At 33.3% G+C, this 26411-nt stretch overlaps 1 protein-coding gene across 1 annotated transcript; it reads left to right on the forward strand.

Annotated features, from left to right (window-relative positions):
- Nucleotides 1-23098: 23098 nt before the first annotated feature.
- LOC142633002 (uncharacterized) lies at nucleotides 23099-24945 on the forward strand. Its single transcript, XM_075807297.1, has 3 exons — nucleotides 23099-23418; nucleotides 23643-23982; nucleotides 24052-24945. The coding sequence occupies exons 1-3, from the start codon at nucleotides 23099-23101 to the stop codon at nucleotides 24943-24945; spliced, it is 1554 nt and encodes a 517-aa protein (XP_075663412.1).
- Nucleotides 24946-26411: the final 1466 nt, after the last annotated feature.

Consider the following 26411-nt stretch of genomic DNA (forward strand, 5'->3'; position numbering starts at 1 on the left):
TTTCACTGTTCGTGTCAATCATTTAGCATTAAATGCAACTGTGCTAGGCAGGTTACTCTTATTAATCCGGAGATTACTGTAGAATCATCAGGAAGCTTTTCTCAGACAATCTCATACCTTCTAGAATTCTTCCTCAGGAGCTCAACAGGTGTTTTTCCTCTATTAATTCGACATGGATCTTGACCTCAAATGGAGTATTCGGTTAAAAATAATCATCAAATCTAAGGTGACGCCCACCATCTGGTCCGTGGTCCGAGGTTTGATTCTTTTAGGAAGGTTTACTCTTAAAGTGGGTCAGTCAGTATTGGGCTTATTTTTGCCCATGGCCTGATGTTATTTGGACCATATAAACCACGTTCCTGCACTAATCATTACCTTAAACTTTAAGAGACAATTCTACCTTAACGTGCAAGCCACTTAGACAAGGAAACTAACAAAGTGATTTTAACTTTAAGAGATGCAATATTGACAAGATAATGAAAATAACAAATCAATTGGCTCAACAAATAGTGAAGAAGAAAACAAAGTATTTTCATAATAAATTCCATCCAAACAAGACCTTAAAATGTTTGCCTAATCTAGGTGATATATTTGTAAATAATGTAAGGTATTGACTTCCTTCAACAGAAACCAAATTCAAAGAAAGACATAATAACCTTAACCTATTTGATCTCTTCTGCTGTGACATCTGCGATAAGATGCTCGCTTTGATTACATGAGATTTGAGAATTCAACAAAATAGAAATTCAAGAAAAAAGGATTGAGGACCTAGGAGTTGTTTATAGAAATTCACATCAAGTTTTTTCAGTTGTATTGGGCCGATATCAATGCTCTTTCCTTGTTCATTCTATAGGTACTTGACTAAAATTTTCAAAGTTCTAGTAATTACAACTTTGTGGGAAAAAAAGAGTTCTGGTCCTTAAGATTTAGCAACTAATTTTAGGCTTTTGGCTTCAAGAATGCTTCCTTAGCAGGGGCGGCTCTACACGAGGCTTGAAGAAAATTACTATTATAATATATAAAGTTTATAAAAATTATACTTTTTTGTCCTTAAAAAATTTGTGACCACCCTAAAATTTTCACAAATTTTTTTTAGGCCCAAGGCCCAACATAATTAAACTTTAGACAAAGTTTGACAGCAAACTTTATTGTAGATTAATGATACAACTCCACTCAATATTTTTTATTATATGTGAATTTTGACAAATGCACTATTGCATTACATTTTCTTCTTATATCCTCCATACTTGCAAAATTTCAAGAATATCAAAAATCAATGGCTATGTCATCAACCAAATGTTTAAATTTCGAGTTTTTGTAATATAAAATTATACATGAAACATAAGTTTATGGATCAAATAGTAAATAACATCCAATTGATATGAAATTTGACATGTATTTTAAGAATATAAAGAACATGAAATTTAATTGTTAGATTTCAAAATATGTGATCATGTTGATTTATTTAGTGAGAGTTATAACCTTAGACTACAACTAAGTTTGTAGCCAAAATTTGTCCTTAAACTTTGGTCCCCTTATCAATATATATATTAGGTCATTGCACAAAAAAAAAAAAAAAAAGAAGGCCCAAGACAAATTTTATTTAACTAAAATTTTAAAAGAGATATAACTTACAACATTGATAATGACACTATCATGCAACAATTTCAAAATAAGAAAATTCGCAAAAGAAAATTGTAAGACTTTATGTATTTGCATTTTTTTCAATCTGGTTTTTTTTTTATTATATATTTTTTAATTTAAATTTATTAAAGATCACTCTGAAAAAATTACCGGAGATGCCACTATTCCTTAGCATTACTAATGGGCACATGGTTTGTACAATAAATCTTTTTCCTTTGCAATAAGATTGAAGTTCCTTAGAAAGGATAGCAATTGGATTTTTATTGGTCCTAGCTCCAACTGCTACAACAAAAGTGGACTATGGTGACGAAACCGCATTTGTCACCTAAGCCCCGCCACATAATGTCCCGGTGACAAAAATTTTTTGTCACCAATAAAAATATGATAGGTGACGAAATATTTTAGACACCAATAAAAAATAATAGGTGACGAAACTTTTTTGTCACCTAATATTTTGCGTCACTAAACCTTACTTTTAGTGACGAAATAAATTCATCACCAATGATTTTTCATTTGTAATTTTTTTTATTTGACCATATAAGGTGACAAAATATTTCGTCACCAATTATATTGTATTTGTTTATTTTTTTCAATTTCAATAGATTAGGTGACGAAATAGTTCGTCATCAATTTTTGCGTATAGTCAGATATTGGTGATGAAAATTTTCATCACCAATTTATTTTTATTTATTAATGTTCTTTAGTGTTACTTGCCATTACATTAACTTATTACATTAACTTGTTCATTTCCAATTGCTTCCATAAACAAATCATCCATACAATTCCAACCACATCCATAAACAAATCATCCATTCATTTCCAACCACATACATAAAAAATCATACATACAATCTACAAAGGAAATAAAGAACCATTATACTTTTAAAACCATTGAACCGAGTTGTTCACAAAGTAATTACAACCATTTATATATAAATGATGTCTTCTTATACTTTACAAAAAGTGATTTGAGTTCAAGTAGCGCCACAAAAACTGTCTCTTTGCCACCAATCTCATATCTGCACAAGTATAAAGAAAAATACATCAATACCGTATCTACTGAAAGAAGCAACTACTTGTACAACTAATCACAAGATTGCCCAAAGTTCAGCTAAATTTGATACATTGATATTACTATCATGGATCCAATTTAAAAATAAAGTTTGATACAAGGAATATGTTTTCCAACATGTTAAAAGCTTCATTATCACCAGTGTGTCAAACACTAAGCTTATACTGAAACTCTACTAACTAAGTAATCTATTTATAGAGAAGAATTCAAATACGCCTTTAATGGCTACAGAGTTCATTCTTCCTTTAAGTTGCTCCAAAACAACAAAAGATTAGAGGAACTACCAATAACAACAAAAGATTTATAGTCTAGTCCATTTAGATTGCAAACCTATATCCCTGATAAGATGTACAACAACAAAAAAAAGAGCCATAACTATTAGTAAGACAATGCCTAAAATGTCCACAGAAAACCCAATTACATAATGTAACTAGTTATGCTATCTAAATCACATAAACGAATAAAACAAGAACTAACCGTACTGCACAAACCTGACCCAAACAACTAGAATCAAATAGAGATAGAAACAAGGAAATTAGTACCTCAATAGTCCAAATAAAGAAAACCTAGATAATATCCAAAAGTACCTAAATCATTTGCAACCAAAAAATATTTGTAAGATCTCAAAATCCCACAAATATCCAAGACAGTGAGAGGTTAATAAACATTGCTTATTAGGCAAGAAAATAAAACAAGGTGTGTTCTAGTTAGTAGATGAGCTCCCCCCTACTGCCATAAATGTCATTGAAACCCTTGCTCCTCAAAAATGGTATGATGCTAACTATCTGAGTATTTTGCAAGTCTATCTTCTCCTCCTGCCTTATGTTTGCATCCATGAGCTCACCTATCTTCTCCCCTTGCCTTAAGTTTACATCCTCAACCTCAAGCTCATCTATCTTCTCTCCATGCCTTAACTTTGCATCCTAGAGCTCATCTATCTTCTCCTCCTGCCTTGAGTTTACATCCTTGAGCTCATCTATTTGACTCTCGAGTTGTTGAATATACTGAGTTGAGGAAGATGAGGCAGAAGTCCTAAGAGATGAGGAAGGCCTCATGCCAAGTCCCTTTACATAGCCAAATCTTGGCTTAAGAACCATCATAGATATCTCCTCTTCGGTCAAAGGCTTTGCATCAGGAGTGCCTAACATTCCCAAACTTCTCTTTATTAACTCTTTTCAAGACAGCTTTGGTTGCATTTAATTTTGAGTAAAGTTGAAACATATGGGAGAACCAGCATATCGCAATAACAAATTAAAATTATGCACTCTAATTTTTGAAAACATAAATTTGAAAAAAAAAAACAATAACTATCAATAACAATAACAAAAACAATAACAATATCAATAACAATAACAATATTAGAGCTTCATGCTCAAGAAGAATTCAAAATTAAGAATGATTATTTCTAAATAATAAATACATCAATAATTCTTTCTCAATTGAAGCAAATATATTACAATAGACTAACTAATTATAACCCATCATATGGTGGTTTCAATACTTTGTTTACTAGTATAACAACTTGTGCTAACATAGAGTAGGTGCACTAAACAATTACTTAGTCTCTTATTTATAGAAATTAAATTAGCTTACCCAAGGATGTTTTCCCATAATAACCCACTCCTCCAATTTTATTGTCACTTCCATAGTATTGTCTCTCACATCTATGCACTTTTTTGCAAGATTAGTAAGTTTATTTTGTTGCTCTATATAATCTCATTAACAATAATCCTAAAAAATGCTTTCTAAAACACATTTATATTTTCAACTCTATAAAATCTTGTGGTTTTCAAACCTTTCAGTGATTCTAGATTCTAACTAAAAGCCTTTTCATCTTAAACTTGTCAATATTGCGGTTTTCAAACCTTTCAGTCATTCCATCTCTAGACAAATCTATTAGTATAGCCTTTTCTATCAGTGTTATGTTACTTGTCAGTACTGCGGTTTTCAAACCTTTCAGTGATTCTAGTTTCTAGATAAACCTATCAATATTGCATTTTCTATAGGAGTTATGTTCTTTATTTTATTTTTTTATATCTTTATCATGCAATTAAACTTTCAAGTTTAATTTTTCCCTTACAAGAAAATTGTAACATATTAAATCATGAGCAGTTCTAATTTTCAAAAACCAACAACCCTCATCAAGATCATATTGCATTTTCTACAATTTTATTTTCTTCTTCTTCTTCCCCTCTTATTATTCAACTTCAATTTTTTTCCCCTTTTAAGAAAACTATGACATGTGAAATTATGTGTAGCTCTAATTTTTTAAAACCTTCATTTGGAAATAATAATAATAATAATAATAATAATAATAATAATAATAATAATAATAATAATAATAATAACAAAAAGAAAAAAATAATAAATATTATTAAAAACAAAAACAACAATATAAAAATAATAAATAATAACAAGGATCACAATAACAATAACAATAATAAAAATAGAATCTAATGCTCAAGAACATTTGAAACATTTTTCAAATGATTTGGAAATGATTCAATAATAAGTAGGGAAAATAGCACTTTTTCATGAAATATTTAGTAAAATAGTACTGTTCGTGAAATATGTAGCAGACTACCACTCTTTTGGAACTCGATTTTTTGAAAATCGAGTTCTACATATAACTTGAATTTAAAGAGATTGAGTTCCATGAGTTTTTGCCACAATGGCACCCGGTGATGTGGCTTTTCACAATAAAAAAAATGCCACATTGAACTTGATTTTGTGAAAATTGATTTGTGTAAGGTGGAACTCAATTTTCAAAAAATCGAGTTTTGTGTAAATTTGTTTTAAAAAAATATAATGGAACTCGATTTTCAAACAATCAAGTTATGTGTAAATTTAAAATATATATATGGTGAAAAACGCCTATAAGGCATTTTATCAAACACCTTACGTGCACACATACCATCTGTATATGAAATAATGCATGAACATGTGAAAAATCTACCTTTTCTACATGTTGAACTATTTGACAATGACCAACATTCAAAGAACTTCATCAAAGATATAAAAAAATGGATAAAAAAATTGACAAGAAATTATGTTCCTATAGAGTAAACTCCAACCAAGAACTCAAATTTCCAATAACGAACACTAAAGTTGTGGGTGCCCGAGGACCAAGGATGAAGTTGAAGAGTTGCAGTATTGGTGTGGGGATGCCACGGGCTCGAGGAGAGGAAGGGATGAGTCAAAGGACTCTGAGGCGCTCCTAGTGGGAAGAAGGATTTGAAGAAAGAGAATCAGTGATCATAGGGAAAGTTTCCAGTTTGGAGTAACTTGTTGCCTTTGCATTAAATGGTGGGTAACAGCTTTATCAGCTACACTGATGAGGAAGTGACCTGAACAGTGTAAGTCACAGCTAAGCAGACTCCTTCTATCACATTCTTCAAATGCAAAAAGAGACAAGTGTCATGAGGGGAGATTTGTTAGGTAAAGATGAAAGGTTGATATGTGAGAGAGGAAGGAGCATATAAGAAAAAGAGGGTTTACAGAGAAAAGGGGGCAGACACAAGTATCAAGATATAAAAAAGAAACAAGAAAAACACTGAGGGAAGAGAGTGAACAGTAACATTTCTTGTATAACAGTGGCCTCCTCGAGCCAACTTGTATAGAGAAATGAGCTCATCCATTTAATTACATCTTCTTTTTCTTCCTTATTTTCATCCTTGAGCAGAACCTCCCTCTTGTTGTTTGTTTCCCTCTCTTTTACAAATTCATTGTTTTGAATCATGATTGAACTGATCTAACCACTATTCTAAGTGGGCCTGGCCACCAGTTTTTCTGGTTCTTACAAAAGTGTTAACACCCTATTTTGCAACCTACATTTAACCTCACGTAGAGGGTAAAAGGGTAATTTCACCTTGGAGATAAGCATCTTAATTGTGGCCATTAGATCCTTAATTTCATTTCATCAAAATAATCTTGATATTGTAACGATCAAATCGTCTGGTCATAAGCCTTAATCGGACCATCAAATTGAAAGTTATCATCAAATTAAATTTTAATGGCCGAGATGCACTATCACAAATTGAGTCCGACTATATGTGATTATGAACAATTGATTCCAATTGGTTATAATTATAATCAACTTGAGATTAATGATGTGTCATAATTTGATTGGCTAGGACTACATCTTATGGTAAGCTTGCACACACTTAATAAATTAGATAGTCAAACATTAATTATTCAATGAGTAATTTGTGTAATTATATTTTTAATTATGGTAAATTTGGAACTAAGTAAGTCTGAAAAGGAAATAATTGGAGCCTATTAATGTTAATTGGGAAACTAATTTGGGACCTATGAATGTTAATTATGTTGAAATTATTTTTTAACAAATGACATTTGCTCACCATTTCATTGATATCTCTCAAACTGTATTGAATCTGTAAGTGAGGTTAATTTTTCCAGAAACTAGACATCTAGGGCTTCAATTTGAGCACAAGAAAGAGATAAATAAAATCAAAATTGAATAAGATATGATTTTTTGAATTTGGCTCTACAGGCTTTTACAATAGCTACGGGAAAAACCGAATTTTGCTTGCTCATCACTCCCACCAATCTCTACATTTGATGCACCAGCTTTCCCCAAAGTTTGAAATAGGGTCTAGGTTCATGATTTTTTTTTATCATTTTTCAACCCTCATTAAATGACCTTCCATTCATATTTTTTCCACTACAACTATATAAACCCTTCCCCCCACCCCCCCTCTCATCCATTCCAAGACACAAAAAAAAACTCCTCTCTTCTCCTCTCTTGATTTCTAGTAAAAAAGAGTAGTCATGTCTTGGTCTTCCTGAGACTTAAGGTATTAAGTGAGACTCACTCTCCATTTCCTAGTTCTTCTTTTCTACTCTATCCTTAGGACCTCTATCAAGAGTCCCCTCCTCCACCGTATGGATCTTGCATGCAGATATAATTCATTTCCCTAACTTGTTTTTTATTTTTTATTTTTTATTTTATTATGATGAGATTATGATTAGAGCATACTAGTGTTTATTTAAATTCCTTGAATATGTTTGAATGTTCTTAAATGTTCATATGTGTTCATCACATGTTCTTGGTTGTTCATCACATTTTCATGCATAACACTAGCTTTGATCTTAAATCCTCATAAAAAAAATATGAAAAACATATTTGTTTCATAATTCTCTCAAATCCTTGAATCTAGGATAACACCATCCACACACATTCACTAGAATTTATTTTTCAATTCAAATGCAATGCTTAATAAATTAAATTAGGATTTATCACATGCACACACATTAAATCCAACATGCAAATTGATTGATAACATATTGGAATGATATTATATGATATGAATTTTGGCCACCATAGTCTAAAAGACCTTTTTCTCCGGGCAAAATGAGTGTCTAACATCTTCTCATCTTATAACATAGCCTCCAAATTTAGATCAAAGGTTGATAAATCAATGTTTATCCATGTAATTTTCAATTTCTAGATTGTAACTAGGAAACAAAGCCATGTATTTTATCTTAGATTGTATCTAGGAGCAAAGCAACGTATTTTCTTATGATCAATGTAAATTCATTTGCAAATCAATAAAACGAGAAATTTTTCAATTTTGATTTTCTTATTTATTCCAATAATTAAGTAAATGGTGACTCCATTGTAAAACTATTAATCTAAAGGGAAATTATAATCAGTCAAACCTCCATTTTGAGAAGCAATAACATGACTCCACCCATTCACGTGAGTTTGGCCCAACACCAAAAAATGGGTCAAGGGCACAGTCTCTCATATAAAGATTGTGTTGATTTTAGACCCCTAGAAAATACGGTTTGTTTAACCTTATTTGAAGCCAAGTTATTACTTAGTTCAATTAAACAAATCTGTATTAAACAAATATCAATCATATCACAAATAGTGGAAAAGTAAAGAACACACGCGATATGATAACTTAGGAAAACCAATGAAGCAAACCAGTTTCAAGGTAAAAAACCTAGGGAGGATTTAACCTAAACAATCCACAAGGCATCAATTCACTAATAGAATGGAAGTTTTTACAATAGACTTAACCTTAAATCTACTATTACCTCATGTAGTACTTACTCACGTGACCACATGCAACTCCGAATCCACGGACTCTTCTATTATGAATCTGTTGCACACAAACACGCCAATTTGTGACTTTAAGAGCTCCACTCAAAGATTTAGTTCATCAACTGTGATTGATTTGTGATGGCAACAACTTCTACAACATCGGATCTTGAGTTTCTTCAAAAAATATTGCTAGTTGAAAATTTGAGAGAGCTTTGGGTATAGAAACCCTAGATCTACAATAGGAGGCACAAGAAGCCCTTATCTCTCTTTAAAAAAAAGTGCTTTAAGGTTTCCTTTAAATACTAGGAGAATTAGATCTGAAACCCTAATCACTTAATGGGCTGATAGGCTTTAATTAAATTCTGCAGATCCGCATCTCAATTGGTCGAACCTTCTTCTTGATCGATCAAGCCTAGCAACTTTCGAATTCCCTAAACCTGCAGCTTCCTTGTTCTTGTATTCTGACTTGCAACACCTTGAGCATTGTCTAATATATTCTATATACTCTAAGATCTAGACCTAGATAATTTTGTGTTCACGGTTTGCTAATTGTTCTAAACTTTTAGAACCTAACAGATTGTAATCAATGTAAATTTTTAGAAAGTACCTTGGATAAAGTTGAGTAATGAAATGCGAATGATTGTGGTTGAGCATTGCTGAACTATGAAAATAGAGGGTTTGGGAGAATGGTAGTCAAGAGAATGAGAATGATGGTTTAAAAAAACAAAATTTGTCAACTACTCTTTAAAACCAACTTAAATGGTTATGGCGGGTAGTCTAGTAGCAAGACACTCGCCACACACCCGTTATACCATCTGATCAAAGACATTACTCAACCAACTTAAGTGGTTCTGGCAAGTAGTCCAATTGTGAGACACCTACCATATCATCTGATCGATGACATTACTTAACCAACTTAAGAAAGCATTCAATATTCTTAAAATTGAGTTCTACATTACACAGGACTCGATTTTCCTAAAATTAAGTTCTAAGTGGAATTTTTATTTGAGAAAAGCCAGGAACCGAGTGCCATGGCTATAAAATCGAGTTTTATGTAGTACTTGATTTTTCAAAAATCGAGTTCCAAAAGAGTGGTATTCTACTACATATTTCATGAACAATGCATTTAGCGAAAAAGTGCTATTTTGCCACTTTGCCCATAATAAATATGCCATATGTTATTCAGTGGCTTCTCAAGTAATCTCTCAATTAGAAAAAAGAATCACAACCAATCTCTCCCCCACCAATTCACATTTGCAAGATCCATCCTTAGATTCAAATTAAATGTAATTCTAATTTAATGATATAAAATTGACAAAGAATCTTTATATATATATATATATATATATAAAGGTTTATATTCATAAGAAAATCAAGATAAAAGAGAAAAACTTTTGGAAAATTTTTCCAATTTTTTTTTTAAATTTAATGAAAATAATATGATTTTTGTAAATTCTCAAATGAATGTGTAATTTTATTGAAAATGCTTTAAAAATTACAATGACTAATTAGTATATTTACTTTTTTCTTGTGATTTTAATAATCATAGACTGTATGGTGTGAAAACCTGCATGAATATGAGCATATGAGATTGTTAATACCTTTTTGTTTAGTGAAGAGATGGTTAATACCATTACTGTGTAAACCAAAGTTAAGACTTGCCAATGAAATCATTAGCAACTTCGTAACATGCCTTTCACATTTTAGCACCTGGTAGCGGCACGTGTCAACCATATCAATTGGTATAGGTGGAAGTAAGAATTCTCTTGGTAAATAATACTATAAATCATTCCCTTTTTTGTCTTTTGGATTTGTTGGTAGACTTTGCCATTCTAAAGGAGTAAGATGATTCTTGAGCTGATGTGCAAACACCCTTTCCTCTCCAAAAACTTCAAAGTTGAAATCTAAAGAGTGATTCCTCTTGTCACTGCAGAAACTATAAGTTCAAATTTTGTCTAACGTTAGGGATACAACTATTTTCTTTTTTATTTTTTTCTATAATTCAATAATTACTATGGGTGGATTTGAACCCAAGACTACAAGGTGTTGATTGAGCTACTAGGAGTCCGTTTGGGATCTATTTATTTTGCTAAAAGTACTATAGATAAAAGTAAAAGTTAGTTGAAATAGTGCAGTGAGTCCCATGAATAGTATCAAAAAATGTAGTAAGACTCATAAATAGTAGCAAAAAAAGTTAAATAGTAAAATAAATTGACAAAAATAATTTTTGCCAAAGGCACACTAGCTCCTAACCTTTTCAAAACTTTTCTATTACTTTGTATAGGTGATAAGTTGTTATTAGAAAGACATTACTTTTATGTTGGGCCATCGATTTTTATCATACACCAACGACATCATTGCAACCAGCTATCTTAAATATTATCAAAAACATTTGTTCATCAACAGACTCTTTTTTTCCCTAATGAGATTGCTGTGCTTGTGTAAATCTGGTCGTTGCCTCACATGCTTATGTTATTGTTGTGTTCGAATAGACTTTCTTTGCCTAATACTTTTTTAATAAATTGGAGGCCCATAAGGATTTTAGCTACATGTAGAGGAGCTAGGGTAACATTTCGGCCGTAGGGTCTTGGGCAGCTCTTGTTATTGTATAGAAAAAAATATTGATTCTAGTTCTTTCAGCTTCATCAATTGAGCTAGTTAGTAGTTACACTAATAATTTTTTTTATAGTAAAAGTGCCAATTAATTCTAGTATTCTATGGAGAAACAGGTGTACAATTACCAACATTCTAAAAGCTAATCATTACCTTAAAGAAACAATTTTGCCTTAACGTGTGAGCCAAATGAGACACGGAAACTAACAAAGTGACTTTTAAGAGATGCAATATTGACAAGATACTAAAAATAACAATCAATTGGCTCAACAAATCGTGAAGAAGAAAACCAGGCATTTTCATAATAATTCCATTCAAACAAGGCCTCAATTTGTTAGCTAGGATCTAGGAGATAAATATAAGGGTAACAAATAGACTAAGGGAATTAGTTTTTAAAAAATTTTAGAATTTTTTTATGAAAAAATAAAGTAATTGATTTTTTTTACAATAATTTTATATATCTAATAAAAGTAGTATCAAAACTTTTCTAAAATAATTCATTAACAAATACCCTAAGGGTACCCGGGAGCAAGGGATTGACTTCTTCAAGAACCAAATTTAAAGGAAGACATAATAGCCTTGACCACATCTCCTAAAACAGTGACCAAGAGACTTAAAGAATTTAGTTGTAAACTCAATACCCATTAGGCCCTAGATATGTATCCTTTTAACTCATAAAAGCACCTTGTTTGTTTGGTTGATGGTTGAGGCCGTTGGTCATGTTTGTTTTTATTTTTAGTGACTCTAGGATAGTGAGTCACTTGCATTTTGCTAGCAATTGGCAAACCAGGTTCTTGGATAGTGAACCTGTTGTTACTCGTTTCCTGAATAATACCTATGGGACTTTGGACATACGAATCCCACGCAACTCTGCGGAGTTGCATCCCTCCCCATATATGTGTGCGTGGGTTAGGCTCGAGCTGTATGTCGAAACAAAATGTTGTTCCTCTTATTCTTTTGATTCCGTTAGCGAAGCTCACAAATCAAAAGAGGGGTATCTGTAGAAATCACATTTTGTACCATTTACGACTTAGGCTCCTGTTGCCCAATGATGGTAGTACTCTAAAGCCCTAGGGCCAAATCAAATTAAAATTGACTTAAGGTAAGTGTTTGTGGAAAATATAACTTATTTTTAGAAGAATAAAACTATTTTGGGAAAAGAAAGGCTGCTGGAAACCCTAAAGTGTGCACACACATACGTACTTATGTGTACGCACACTGAAGCTATGCGTACGCATGCTTATGGCATGCGCACGCATACACGAGCATGTGTAGGCATGCTAGGGTTCCAAAAACTAAGTAAAGAAAGCTTTTTGCACTTAATTCTAGTTTAGAATGAATCCCACATTGTCTAGGAAGCCGCCCCAAATCTTTATTTTTTTTTTACTATATAAAGCCATAAAAGGCACTTTCAAAGGAGGACAAAAACAGTGACAATACACACAAGATCCATTAGAAAATAGTGAATCAAAGAAGGAGTTTTCACAAAACATCCTTGAATCAAATTTTACTTGATTGAGACATTTTCTGGTCTTGATCTTTGAGTTCTGAAGTTTACTAACCCATTTTTGATTAGGTTGTGAATAAATTGACTAGAGAGAACCGTCAAAATCAAGCTCTAAAGAGTTCTAGTGTTGAGGTAAAGGTTCTAACTTTGGCTCTTCATTTTTCTTTGTCTTTGTTGTTGGTATATATGTTTTAATGTTTTAACATGTTTGTGTAGTCTAGGTTTACTTCGTATTTATGTTAGAAGCACGCTAGGTTGTTAGTTTTCTTGTTTTCTTTGTGTTTTCTATTCTATGTTTCTAGGTTAGGGTTTCAGGTGTGCATGCGCGCACGTGCTTCATGCACGCGTACACATACTCGAAGTGTGCGTACGCATACAGTTGCGATGTGCACGTATACCCTATGTATGCACACACATACTCTTGTCTAGAAACCCTAATTCGTTCATGTTTGTTCTTTCTTTGTTTTATTTACATGCTTGGCCTCAGTTTAACCTAGTTTTCATATCCTTAAGCCTTTGTCTCTCTTTTTTGTTTTTTTTTTTTTTTGATTTATCTCTTTTGATGTTTATTGGGTTTTAGTTTGTTTGAATACCATGAACATGCATATGAATATGAACATACATTGATGCATAGGTGCTGGGATGTAGTGAGGTAAGTCATGCATAATCACATGGGCATGCATTTGATTTGGATGATAGGCATGATATGGTTGATGAACATGAATATGCTTGGTTGAATACCATGTGTTCGATGCTTAGATGTTTGGTCCAAATATGTTTTATGATGTTTTCGCCTTTGATAATATATGCTTAATGCCATGATAAATGAATGCTAGGCTTAGGGATGATTATACCATGTTGTTTGCTTTAGATGCATGTTAGGATGTGTGTGAGTTAGAATAACATGTTAACTATGTCTTTAATGAGATTAAAACTTGGAACACAATGAGTGGAGGCCAGCCCACGAGTCGGGTGGGGTTGAGTGCCTAACATCTACCTATCCTAATACCTAAACTCTGGACGTGTACTTTGGTAAAGATCATTCCTTCTACACACAAAAAAAAAAAAAAATGATATATTTATGGTTCCTAAACCTAAATTAGGTGGAGACTCCATTTACACCCTCCGCCATGGTCCACCCTAGGGTAAGGCATGCTTCCCATGAAGAGGAAAATTGTCGCGGGCGCTTGCGCCCACACCACCCTTTTCCTAACATAGCCAAACTTCTCTTTATTAGTTCTTTTCAACATTGCTTTAATAGCCTTTAACTTTGAGTAGAGTTGAAACATATGGGAGAACCTACACATCACAATGATAACTTAAATTATGCACTTAAATTTATGAAATCCTAATTTTGGGAGAAAAAAAAAACCAACAATAACAGTAACATTAACAATATCAATATCAATATCAATATCAATAACAATAATAGATCTTCATGCTCAGGAATGATTAAACATTAATTATGATTATATCTAAATACAAAAAACATAAATAATTTGGTGTCAATTGATGCAAGTATATTACAATGGACTAACTAATTATCACCCATCATCTGGTGTTTTCAATACTTTGTTCCTCATGTTATGTATCCAACACTTGTACTAGTGTAAGAGCATCCGCAGTGGAAATGCCAAATGGGAAATGTAAGAATTATTTAGCATTAGAGCCAATAAAGCACCCAGCATTAGAACTTGTTAACATTTGGAATTGTAAAAAATTTTACAATTGTGCTACAGTAGTATCTTATTAATAAGATGCTACTGTAGCACAATCGTATTTCCAAAAATTGTTTTTTAATTGTCTCTCTCAATATTTTTATAAAAAAACTCCATCCAACTTTCTCTCTCCTCTCTCTCTCATTATTTCTTTTCTTTTCTCTATCTTCCTTCTCTCTCTCATTCTACTCTCCTCTCTTTAGACTTAACCCCATAGCCACCATACCATGGCCTGACCCAATGTCACCGGCCATGGCAAGCCACCACCCACTCATTATTTCTCTTCTCTCTCTTGTTGTATATTAGTGTGGTAGCGTGGAGATCAGCGTTTGGGGTTTGGAGTTTGGCGCAAAGATTGATGTTTATGTGTGGTGTGGAGATCAGCGTTGGGTGTGGTGATCAGCGTTGGGCGTAGAGATCGGCGTTGGACGTGGGATGTGGAGATCGCCGTTAGGCATGGAGATCGTGGGATGTGGAGATTGGCGTTGGGCCTTAGGTGTGGAGATAGGCGCAGAGATCGGTTTATGGGTTTTGTTCATTTATGGTGCGAGTTGTTCATTTATGGGTCTGATTTTGCTAGGTTTTTGTTGGTCATTTGTGGGTTTTGTTTTGGCAGTGGTGGGTGATGGGCAGTGAAGTAAGAGTGGTTTGTTTGAGTTTTGTAGCCTTTTTGGACGGTGGAGGTGGTGGTGGTTTCAGTGGAAGAGAGACAAAGGAAGAGAGTTAAAAATTAGAGAGAGGAGAGAGATGGGAGAGAATAGATATGGTTTTGGGATATATTATTTTATTGGGTAGATATATTATTTTAAAGAGTAGAATAAGAAAATAAAAGTTGGAATGTTGGGTATGTTGTAAAATGATATGGTATAAATAATAAAATAGTTTTTTGAGATGGTAAAATAGAATAAGATGACATTAACCAATGCTAATGCTCTAACAACTAGTGCTAACATAGAGTAGGTGCACTAAACAATTTCTTAGTCTCTTCTTTATAGGAATTAGCTTAGCCAAAGATGTTTTTCCATGATAACCCATATCATCCAGTTTTACTGTCACTTATGTCATTGCCTCTCGCATTTTAGCACTTTTTTGCAAGATTAGTATGTTTCTTTAGTTACTGTATATTATCTCATAGCCAGTTGGCTTCCAAGTCTTTCAAATAAAACATTCTCATGAATCTTTGCATTTCCAGATTCTCTAAAAGAAAGTGATATACATCCTACCGGTCAATATTGTATATTTTACAGGTGTTACATATGTCCTTTATCTTTATATTTATCTTGCAACTAAAATTTCAAGTTCAATTTTTCTTTTTAAGAAAATTGTAACATATAAAATTACGTGCAACTCTAATTTTCAAAACCTAACAAGCCTCATCAAGATCATTATTGCATTTCTACAGGTTTTTTGTTCTTTCTCTTCTTTTTTCTCTCTTATGACTCAACTTCAATTTTTTTTCCTTTAAGAAAATTGTGCCATATGAAATTATGTGCAACTCTAATTTTTTTGAAATCTACATTTGGAAATAATAATAATCATAGTAATTAATATTATTATTAAAATTATTAAAAAATTATTATTATTATTATTATTACTAACAAAAACAACAATATTGAAATAATAAAAATAACAATAAAAATAATAATAAAAATAAAAATAATAGATCTTTATGCAAAAGGAAAATTAATAATTTGGAATTGTTCCGAGAAAAAAATTTGACATGCTATTCAGTGGCTTCTCAAGTAGTCTCTCAATTAGAAAAGGAATCAGAATCAATACCTCCCCCACAAATTCACAATTGCAAGATCCAACCCTAGATTTGAAATTAAATGTAATACTAATTTAACATTTTGAAATTGACAAAGAATCTTAATAAAAATCAAGATAAAAGAGAAAAACTTCTTGAAAATTTTCTCAAAAAAAAATTGATTTAATTTAATGAAAATAGTATGGTTTTTGTAAATTATCAAGGGAATGCATAATTTTTTTAAAAATAATTTAAAAATTAAAATCACTAATTAGGAGATTTTATTTCTCCTTGTGGTTATTACTTATTATAATCGTAGACTCTGTGAAAATCTACATAAATATGAGCAGATGAGATTGTTAATACCTTTTTGTTTAATGAAGAGATGGTTACTACCACAGCTGTGTAAACCCAAGTTGTGACTTGCCGGTGGGATCATTAGATACTTTGTGACATGCCTTTCTCATTTTAGCACCTAGAAATGGCACATGTACCAACCTTGTCAGTTGGTATAGGTAGAAGTAAGAATTCCTTTGGTAAGTAATACTATAAATCATTCACTTTTTTGCCTTTTTGATATGTTGGTAGAATTTGCCATTCTAAAGGAGTAAGATAATTCTTGAGCTGGTTTGCAAACACTCTTTCCTCTCTTAAAATTTCAAAGTTGAAATCTAAAGAGTGATTCCGGTAACTTAAAATTCTAGGTTCGTCACTGCCAGTCAGTGTAGAAACTGTAAGTACAAATTTTTTCTACTAAGCAATTTTCAAGACACTGCGATGCTGTATTGTGGTATTTGTTATGCTAAAGTCGATGTTGGATAAGTATTTTAAAAAAGGGAGAGGAAAAAAATTTGAGAGAGAGATTTGCAATAATTCTGCATGAAACATATGGGAACAAAGAATATTGCAGTAGCTCATAGATGTTATATGATTATGGGAAACCATGATTATATAACAATTGAAATTATTAACATAAACATTGGCACTTAGCTTTTCTTTCTCCTTTTGTGCCGTAATTATGGAAAAAGGAAGGGCGAGGGAGAAATGTAACCAGCTGCTTCTTCTTCTTCTTAATCGACTCAAATACTTTACACGTGTCATGTACTCTCTTTTCCTTGATAAGAGATTTAGAGTTATTTTTTTTCTAATTCACTATGTGGGAATTGAAAAAATCATCCATATGTAGTTTTAGTCACATAACTTTTTTAATACTCCTACATATGTGTAGTCTTATAAATTGACACGTAATAAGTTGAAGAAATAGCTTCAAACCGTTTTGTAGCCAAACTTTGTTTGTGATGTTACTGATTACCAAATTTTTAATATGTAGATTTTACAAAATGATGTGTCACAATCATGATTACCTAAAAAACAAGTCAAACATTCATTTATTAGGTAGTTTAAACATGCATACCAATCACATTAGTTGTCAATTTGTAAGTTTTATGTCTCTTCTCTTCAAAGTAATGTTAGGAATATGAATATTTTCATTTTTTTTTTTTATAATTTAATAATTACTATGGGAACACCATGTATCCTTAATACGATGGTCACTCTATAAGTATAAAAGCCTGTGGGGTGTGGGAGGATAAGGACCGGGATTCAAGTCTCCAAGAGAGATTAGGCTAGAGTAAAATTTTTATCTTAAATAATAATAATTTACCATGGATGAATTTAAACTCTAGACTACAAGGTGTTGATTGAGCTACTAGCTCCTAACCTTTTCACAACTTTTCCACTACATTGTATAGGTGATAATTTGTAATTAGAAAGACATCACTTTTTACACCAACGACATCATTGCAACTGGCTTTCTTAAAGATTATCAAAAACATTTGTTCATCAATAGAATCTTTTTTTCCCTAATGAGATTGCTGGGCTTGTGTAAATCTGGTCATTGCCTCACGGGTTATTGTTATTGTTGTGTTTGAATGGACTTTCTCTGCCTAATACTTTTTTAATACATTGGAGGCCCATGAGGATTTGGGCTACATGTAGAGGACCTAGAGGTAACATTTTGGCCATTGGGTCTTGGGCTGCTCTTGTGTAGATAATAAGTTGATTCTAGTTCTTTCAACTTCATCAATTGAGCTGGTTAGTGGTTACACTTATAAATAAATAAAAATTAATAAAAGTGCCAATTAATTCTAGTATTCTATGGAGAAACAGATGTACAATTACCCACATTCTAAAAGCTAATCATTACCTTAAAGAGACAATTCTACCTTAACGTATGAGCCAAATGAGACATGGAAACTAACAAAGTAACTTTTATAAGAGATGCAATATTGACAAGAGACTGAAAATAACAAATCAATTGGCTTAACAAATCGTGAAGAAAGAAAACCCAGCATTTTCATAATAATTCCATCTAAACAAGGCTTCAATCTCTTAGCCAGGATCTAGGTGATATATATTAGGGGAATGTTAACAAATGGCTTGAGGGTTTTAAAAAAAAAAAAATTAGAAATTTTTTATGAAAAAAGAAAAAATTAATTGATTTTTCTGACAATTTTTTATATTTCTAATAAAAACAATATCAAAATTTTCTTAAAATAGTTCATTAACAAATGCTTAAGGGCATCTGTTAACTGAAACAAAAAATTGGCTTCCTTCAACAGGATCCAAATTTAAAGAAAAACATAATAGCATTGACCATATCTCCTTGAAAAATGGATCAAGAGATTTAAAGAATTTAGTTATAAACCCAATACCCATTAGGAAATAGAGATTTATCCCCTTCATAGAAATAGAACCTATTTGACCTCTCCTACCGTGACTTTTGAGATAAGGTGTTCTCTTTGCTTACATGAGATTTGAGAATTCAACAAAATAGAAACTCTTAATAGCATAAGGATCAAGAAACAAAGATTGAGGACCTAGGAGTTGCTTATGGAAATTGACAACAAATTTTTTCAATTGCGTTGGGCCAATATCAACGCTCTTCCCTTGTTCATTCATCAGGTACTTGACTAAAATGTTCAAAGTTCTAGTAGTTACTAGTTACAACTTTGTGGGAAACAAAGAGTTCTAGTACTTAAGATTTAGTCAACTAATTTTAGACTTTTGCTTCAAAAATGCTTCCTTGGCATTATTAACGGACGTATGGTTGTGCAAGAACTTTTTTTCCTTTACAATAAGGTTGAAGTTCCATAGAAAAGATAGCAATTGGCTTTTTACCGTTTCTAGCTCCATCCTAGTCCTCTCCACCATTTGCCTAACATTGCTAAACTTCTCTCTATTCATTTCAACACTATTTTGATAGCCTTTAACTTTGAGTAGAGTTGAAACATATGGGAGAACCTGCACATCACAATGACAACTTAAATTATGAACCATAATTTATGAAAACCTAAATTTTGTTGGGGGGAGGGGGGGGGGGGGACAATAACCAACAATAACAATAACAATAACAATAACAATAACAATAATAGAGCTTCACGCTCAAGAATAATTAAACATTAATAATGATTATATCTAAATAATAAATATTGAAATAATTCAGTCTCAATTAGTGCAACTATATTACAATGAACTAACAAATTATCACCCATCATCCAGTGGTTTCAATACTTTGTTTATCATGATATGTGTCCAACACTTGTATTAGTATGACAACTGGTGCTATCAGAGTAGGTGTACTAAACAATTGCTTACTCTCTTCTTTATAGAAAATAGTTTAGCCAATGATGTTTTTCCATGATAATCCATCCATCCAATTATATTGCCACTTATGTCATATTGCCTTTCACATTTAAGCACTTTTTTGCAAAATTAGCAAGTTTCTTTAGTTGCTCTATATTATCTCGTTGACTGTAATCTATTGACAGTAATTCAACAAGGCATTTATCGCCGATTCTTTCAAAAAAAATATTAATGAAAGCCCATGCCTTTTGTAACTTTAACCCATAACATTTTTAGGTTTTCTAAAAGAAAATAATATATATCCTATCAGTCAATATTGCAATTTTTTCTTTTAAGAAAATTGTAACATATTTAAACAAGATTTAAGAATTGAACAAAATAGAAATTCAAGAAATAAGGATTGAGGACCTCGGAGTTACTTATAGACATTCACATTAAGTTTTTTCAATTGTATGGGACGATATCAATGCTCTTCCCTTCCTCATTCTTTAGGTACTAGAATTTTTTTTTTTTTTTTTAAAGTTCTAGTAGTTACAACTTTGTGGGTAAAAAAGAGTTATGGTTCTTAAGATTTAGCCAACTAATTTTAGACTTTTGCAATTTTACTTAAAAAATGCTTTCTTAGCATTACTAATGGACACATAGTAGTACAAAAACCCTTTTTTTCCTTTGCAATAAGATTGAAGTTCTCTAGAAATGATAACAATTGGTTTGGCCCTCTCCACCTTTGCCTAACACTGTCAAACTTCTCTTCATTAATCCTGTAGAGGTGAAACATGGGATAACCTGCACATTACAATAACAAATTAATATCATGTAGCTCTAATTAATAAAAACTTATATTTGGAAGAAAAAAAAAACAACTAACAACAACAATAACAATAATAATAATAATAGTAACAATAACAATAACAATAAAAATAATAGAACTTTATGCTCAGAATTTTTTTTTTTTAAAACAATATTCAATAAGAATTAAACATTAATAATGATTATATCTAAATAATAGATACATCAACAATTTGGTCTCAATTGATGAAAGCATATTACAATGGACTACATATTATCACCTATCATCCAATGATTTCAATACTTTTGTTTCTCATGCTTGTGTATGCAGCACTTGTACTAGTATAATAACTAGAGCCAACAGAGAGTAGGTGCACTAAAAAAAGTATTTAGTGTCTTTTTTATAGAAAATTAGAAATTAGTTTACCCAGTTATATCTTCTTTATAGAAATTAAAAGGTCTATCCTTACCTCTCACACTTCTGCACTTTTGTGAAAGATTAATAACTGTCTTTAATTGCTTTATTTCATCTTAATAACAATTAATCTCAAGAAGGTAGGGGTATGCAATCCTCTCTGAATACACAAAGAGTACTCTTGAATATCTATCATCTTCAAACCTATTAAAAGAAAGTGTTATCCTGCCAGTCAATATTGCGTTTTCAACAGGTGTTACGTAATTTTTTTTTTTTAACCTTTATCTTGCAACTAAACTTTCAAGTTCAATTTTTTATTCTTTCTATAAAAAAAAAGTTCAATTTTTTATTTTAAAAAAAATTATGACATAATAAATTACGTGCAGCTCTAATTTTCAAAAAATGACAAGCCTCATCAAGATCATTATTGCATTTTCTACGAGTTTTAAGTTTTCCTTCTTCTTCTTTTGTCTTTCTTATGACTTAGCTTCAACCTTTTCTTTTAAAAAATTTGTGACATATGAAATTATGTGTAGCTCTAATTTTTAAAAACCTACATTTAAAAATAATAATAATAACTAGCCCCATCACATGTGCTTTGCGTGTGCGATGAAGCTTTTTTTTAAAAAAATTTTGAGTGTAGTGTCATAATTTTTCATTCATAACCAAATTTTCTATAACATCTTTCATATAGTTCATGTATCATAGAAGATTATAGAGTTACCGATTCACAATATACGTAGTTGAGAAAGCACAATACACAATATAATTAAATTTATAAAGTAGGATATAAATTTTGGTAAAAGGCTTACCAATTTTGAAAGGAAAACGCTTAACCATTGAGCAGAATTTAGTATATGAAATAGTAAATATGGAAGCAGATAATGTTGGTTAGAAATAGAATGAAATAATATAAAAAAAAAAATTGAAGGAATATTTTGAGTTTGGATTTTTTTGAATTCTAATGTTATTAGAATTTTTTCTCATACATTCCACAACATTGGAAAAGGGAGAGAGGAACAAATGAAAGGAAAAGTTTTTTTTTTTTTTTTTTTAGGAAGTTGTAATTGGTTTCTGCTTGGTTGGTTGGTTTGTTTTGTTTTTTGTTTTTGTTTTTTTTTTTTTTAATTTTATGGAAGTATTATTTTTTTAATATAACGTAAGAAAGGGAATAGGATAGTGTTTTTTTTTTTTAATCGTAACTGTGAGGACCCGAAGACCTGAGGACTTAAGATGAACGACCGAGGATCAGTTGTGAAGTATAAGAAATAAAAGAGGATGGAAGTCAAGGGCCCGAGGATCTGAGAAGGCAGAAGTAGGATTACCTGGGGAAGTATAAAGGGTAAATCAGTGATGCATTAGAGAAATATTGAAAATATCTGGATTGCAAGTAGTTGACTGTGAATACCACGTTGAATGCTCTGCACCAAGCTTTCTAGCCGCATTGAATAGAGAACACCAACTTTATCTGTTACATTAATGTGGAGGTGACCTGAACAATATAAGGCACAGCACCAGAACTTCTTTCCATTACCGACTATAGGTAAATGGACACATGTCAGCAAATGAGGTTAGTAAGGTGAGAGATGAAGGGTTGAGATAGCAAGGGTAAGGAGTATATATAGGAGAGGTAGAAACGAAGAAGGGAGGGCCAATGCTAGAGAAAAAGAGTCTTAAAGAGTGTATTGTGAATTTTGGTAATTGGATCAGAGTGCCAATATCTTTATTATTTTGTTCCCTCTTTATAAATTTATTGCTTTGGGCCTTGAATTATTAAGTCTTCCTTTGGCTCTTGAGCTTGTGTTTGATTTTTGGTCCTTACAATTGGCGCCGTCTGTGAGAACAATAAAGCGTGACGTTCTGGTTTGAAGATAAATGGCGGAGGCAAGTCAGGGAAGGGAAGAATCAGTGGGTTCACAAAGGGAGAACCAGACTAGAAGCATGCAACACAAAAACGGTAGGCAACACACCCCAAGTGTGGTGGTGGAATTGTATCATAGTGATCGAGCAAGTGGGCGACGATTAGATACTGAGGGTCAGGTCTCTCGTGATGATGAGTTGCAACAAATGCAATTAGAGATAGACTATCTGCACAAAAGGCTGAAGTGGAGGAAACGTGATAGTCGGAGCCCATCTTACTCGTCCAGTGATAGCTCCGAGGAAAGACGAGGGGGGGATGATCATCAGGCATCTAAGTCCCTTCCTAGTGAGTCCCGTTTCATTACTTCTTCTGGGGGCAAGGCAAAGAAAGGGGGGGGGGGGGAGAACGAGTTGGGGAATGGTCATATCAAGGTACGGGAAATGATGCTATGAGTAAGGCTTTGAGGCAAATCTCTAAATCCCCATTCGTGACACGAATAAACAAGGCAAAGCTCCCCCATAGATTTTCTCAACCTGTATTTACCATTTATAATGGCAGGACTGATCCCGTGAAACACGTTAGCCATTTTAATCAGAAGATGACAGTTCACTCGAATAATGAAGCGTTGATGTGTAAAGTCTTTCCTTCTAGTCTTGGGCTAGTGGCTATGCGATGGTTTGATACTTTGGAGGAAGGATCCTTAAGGTCCTTTGAAGAGCTGACAAGGGCATTTGGGGCTTGGTTCATAACATGTAGTAGGGTCCCTAAGCCTTTGAATGCATTACTATCTATGGCAATAAGGGAAGGAGAAACGCTCAAAACTTATTCAGATCGGTACTGGGAAACCTATAATGAAATTGATGGAGATGTTGAAGATGTGGCTATAAGGACTTTTAAGGTAGGTCTCCCTACTGAGCACGGCCTGAGAAAGTCCTTGATAATGTAAGCGATTGTAAATATGCATCAGCTTATGGACTGTATAGACAAGTATAAACGGGTTGAGGATGATCAAATTCAAACCAAAGGGAAAGCCAAACTAATTCCGGAGAAGAGGGATCTTCGGGGGATGGGGTATCAAGGCAATCATCCCAGGCGAGATTTTCCAAGTCATCCATTGCCAGTCGGGACCCCTTTGGTTAATTCACTATTCAAGGAACCCATACACCAAATATTGGAGAAAATACGGCATGAAACTTATTTTAGATTACCTAATAAAATAAGTGGAGATGCCTCCTTAAGAAACCAAAGTCTTCATTGTCATTATCACCAGGACAAGGGACATACCACGGAAGAATGTAGGACGTTGCATGATCATTTGAACCAATTGGCCAGGGCGAGAAAGCTCAATCATTTCTTATCTCGACCGGAAGGACAATTTGGGCACCAAGGGACGAAAATGTATTACGGAAATACTCCCCGACCAGCTTTAGGCACCATTAATGTCATTTTGGCACAACCAAGAAGAGGAGCCGAAGAGCCTTCTCGGGTCATGTCCGTGCATGGTGGTTTTGGGAATGAGGCCGTGAAAGGGGGTAATCAACTAGCTAAAAGGATGAGGTTCTCGGCAACTCCCGTATTGGGTTTTTCTGAGGAAGATAAGGAAGGAACATGCCAACCACATGATGATGCTTTGGTAGTAACTATTAGGATTGGTGGATATGACGTGAAACGAGTCTTGGTAGATGACGGAAGTGGAGCGAAAATTATGTATGATTCACCGTTGGTAGGCTTTGATGGGAAGCCGATGATTTCGCAGGGGATGATTAGGTTGCCCATGCAGGTTGAGGACGAGGAGGTCTATGTTAACTTCATAGTAGTCAGGGCATATTCACCGTACATGGCTATATTGGCTAGGCCATAGCTTCATGCAATGGGGGCAGTTTCATCAACTTTGCACGTAAAGGTGAAGTATCCCATCCGAGGAAGGGTGGGAATGTTACACGGTAGTCAGTAAGTAGTCAGGCAATGTGTGATGTCCGCAATTGTTAGAACAGGTGAAAACTCAGAAATGGGGGCAACTCAGAAAACTTTATAGCAATTAAAGAAATTTGCCTGGGGGGTAGGTATTGATTTGAATGAAGATTCCGCTGAGGAGCTTGATAGGGTATTTATAAGGGAGGATAATGAGAGATATTTCCAAGTGGGATCCCTGTTGCCTGCGTTGGAAAAGGTGGAATTAGTTAAGTTCTTGAAGGCTAATATTGATGTTTTTGCCTGGACGACATATGATGTTCCGGGGATTAACCCAAAGTTCATTTTCCATCATCTGAATGTTAGTCCCGAGGCAGTGCCCCATAAACAGCCTCCTCGGCATGCGTCTCAGGAGCATGCCAAGGCTGTGAAAGAAGAGGTCAATAAGTTAAAGCAAGCTAGGGAAATTAAGGAGATTTTTTTATCTTGAATGGCTTGCTAACACTGTTGTGGTTAAAAAGAAGAACGGGAAGTGGAGAGTTTGTGTCGATTTCACTAATTTGAACAGGGTATGCCTAAAAGACCCTTTCCGCATTCCGAGAATTGATCAACTGGTGGATGCAACTGTTGGGCATCCTCAGATGAGTTTTCTATATGCTTTTCAGGGTTATCATCAAATACCTTTGTCATTGGTTGATCAGGAGAAAACGGCTTTTCGTGCTCCTAATGGCAATTATTATTATCGAGTAATACCTTTTGATCTCAAGAATGCAGGATCCACTTACCAAAGAATGGTAACAAGAATGTTTGAATTGCAGTTGAGGCGTAACATGGAAGCGTATATTGATGATATGGTAGTTAAAAGCAAGAAGGTAGGAGACCATTTGATGGACTTGAAAGAAACCTTCTTAGTCCTTAGGAGGTATAAATTGCGCTTGAATGCTTCCAAGTGCTCTTTTGGAGTAAGTTCAGGAAAGTTTTTTAGGTATATGATAACGCATCGGGGAATTAAAGTTAATCCCGACCAGATTAGGGCTATCATGGTTTGCATCCTCCTTGGAATCCTAAGGAGGTGCAGAGGCTGACTGGTATGGCAGCGGCGTTAAATCGGTTTATTTCACGATCTGCAGATAGGTGTCGACCTTTTTATCATCTTCTGCATAAATGGAGAAACTTTCAGTGGACTGATGAATGTGACTTGGCTTTTGAGGATTTAAAGCAATATTTGGCGAATCCGCCAATATTATCAAGACCGGAGAAGGAAGAGGTGTTGTATGCCTATTTGGTAGTCCCGGATTATGCTGTAAGTCTTGTCCTGGTACGGAATGACGATGGAATTCAAAAGCTGGTGTATTATATTAGTAAATCTTTGCAAGAGGCAGAAAAATAGTATTTACCCTTGGAAAAGGCTATACT

The sequence above is a fragment of the Castanea sativa genome, chromosome 4 (assembly GCF_040712315.1).
Source record: "Castanea sativa cultivar Marrone di Chiusa Pesio chromosome 4, ASM4071231v1".
NCBI lineage: Eukaryota > Viridiplantae > Streptophyta > Magnoliopsida > Fagales > Fagaceae > Castanea > Castanea sativa.

Excerpts from the sequence above, each read along its gene's own strand:
- LOC142633002 (XM_075807297.1), top strand. The coding sequence starts at position 23,099 with ATGGCGGAGGCAAGTCAGGGAAGGGAAGAATCAGTGGGTTCACAAAGG. Across the intron at positions 23,419-23,642 it reads GATGATCATCAGGCATCTAA|GACTGATCCCGTGAAACACG; the intron begins GTCCCTTCCTAG and ends TTATAATGGCAG. Across the intron at positions 23,983-24,051 it reads TGGCTATAAGGACTTTTAAG|CTTATGGACTGTATAGACAA; the intron begins GTAGGTCTCCCT and ends AATATGCATCAG.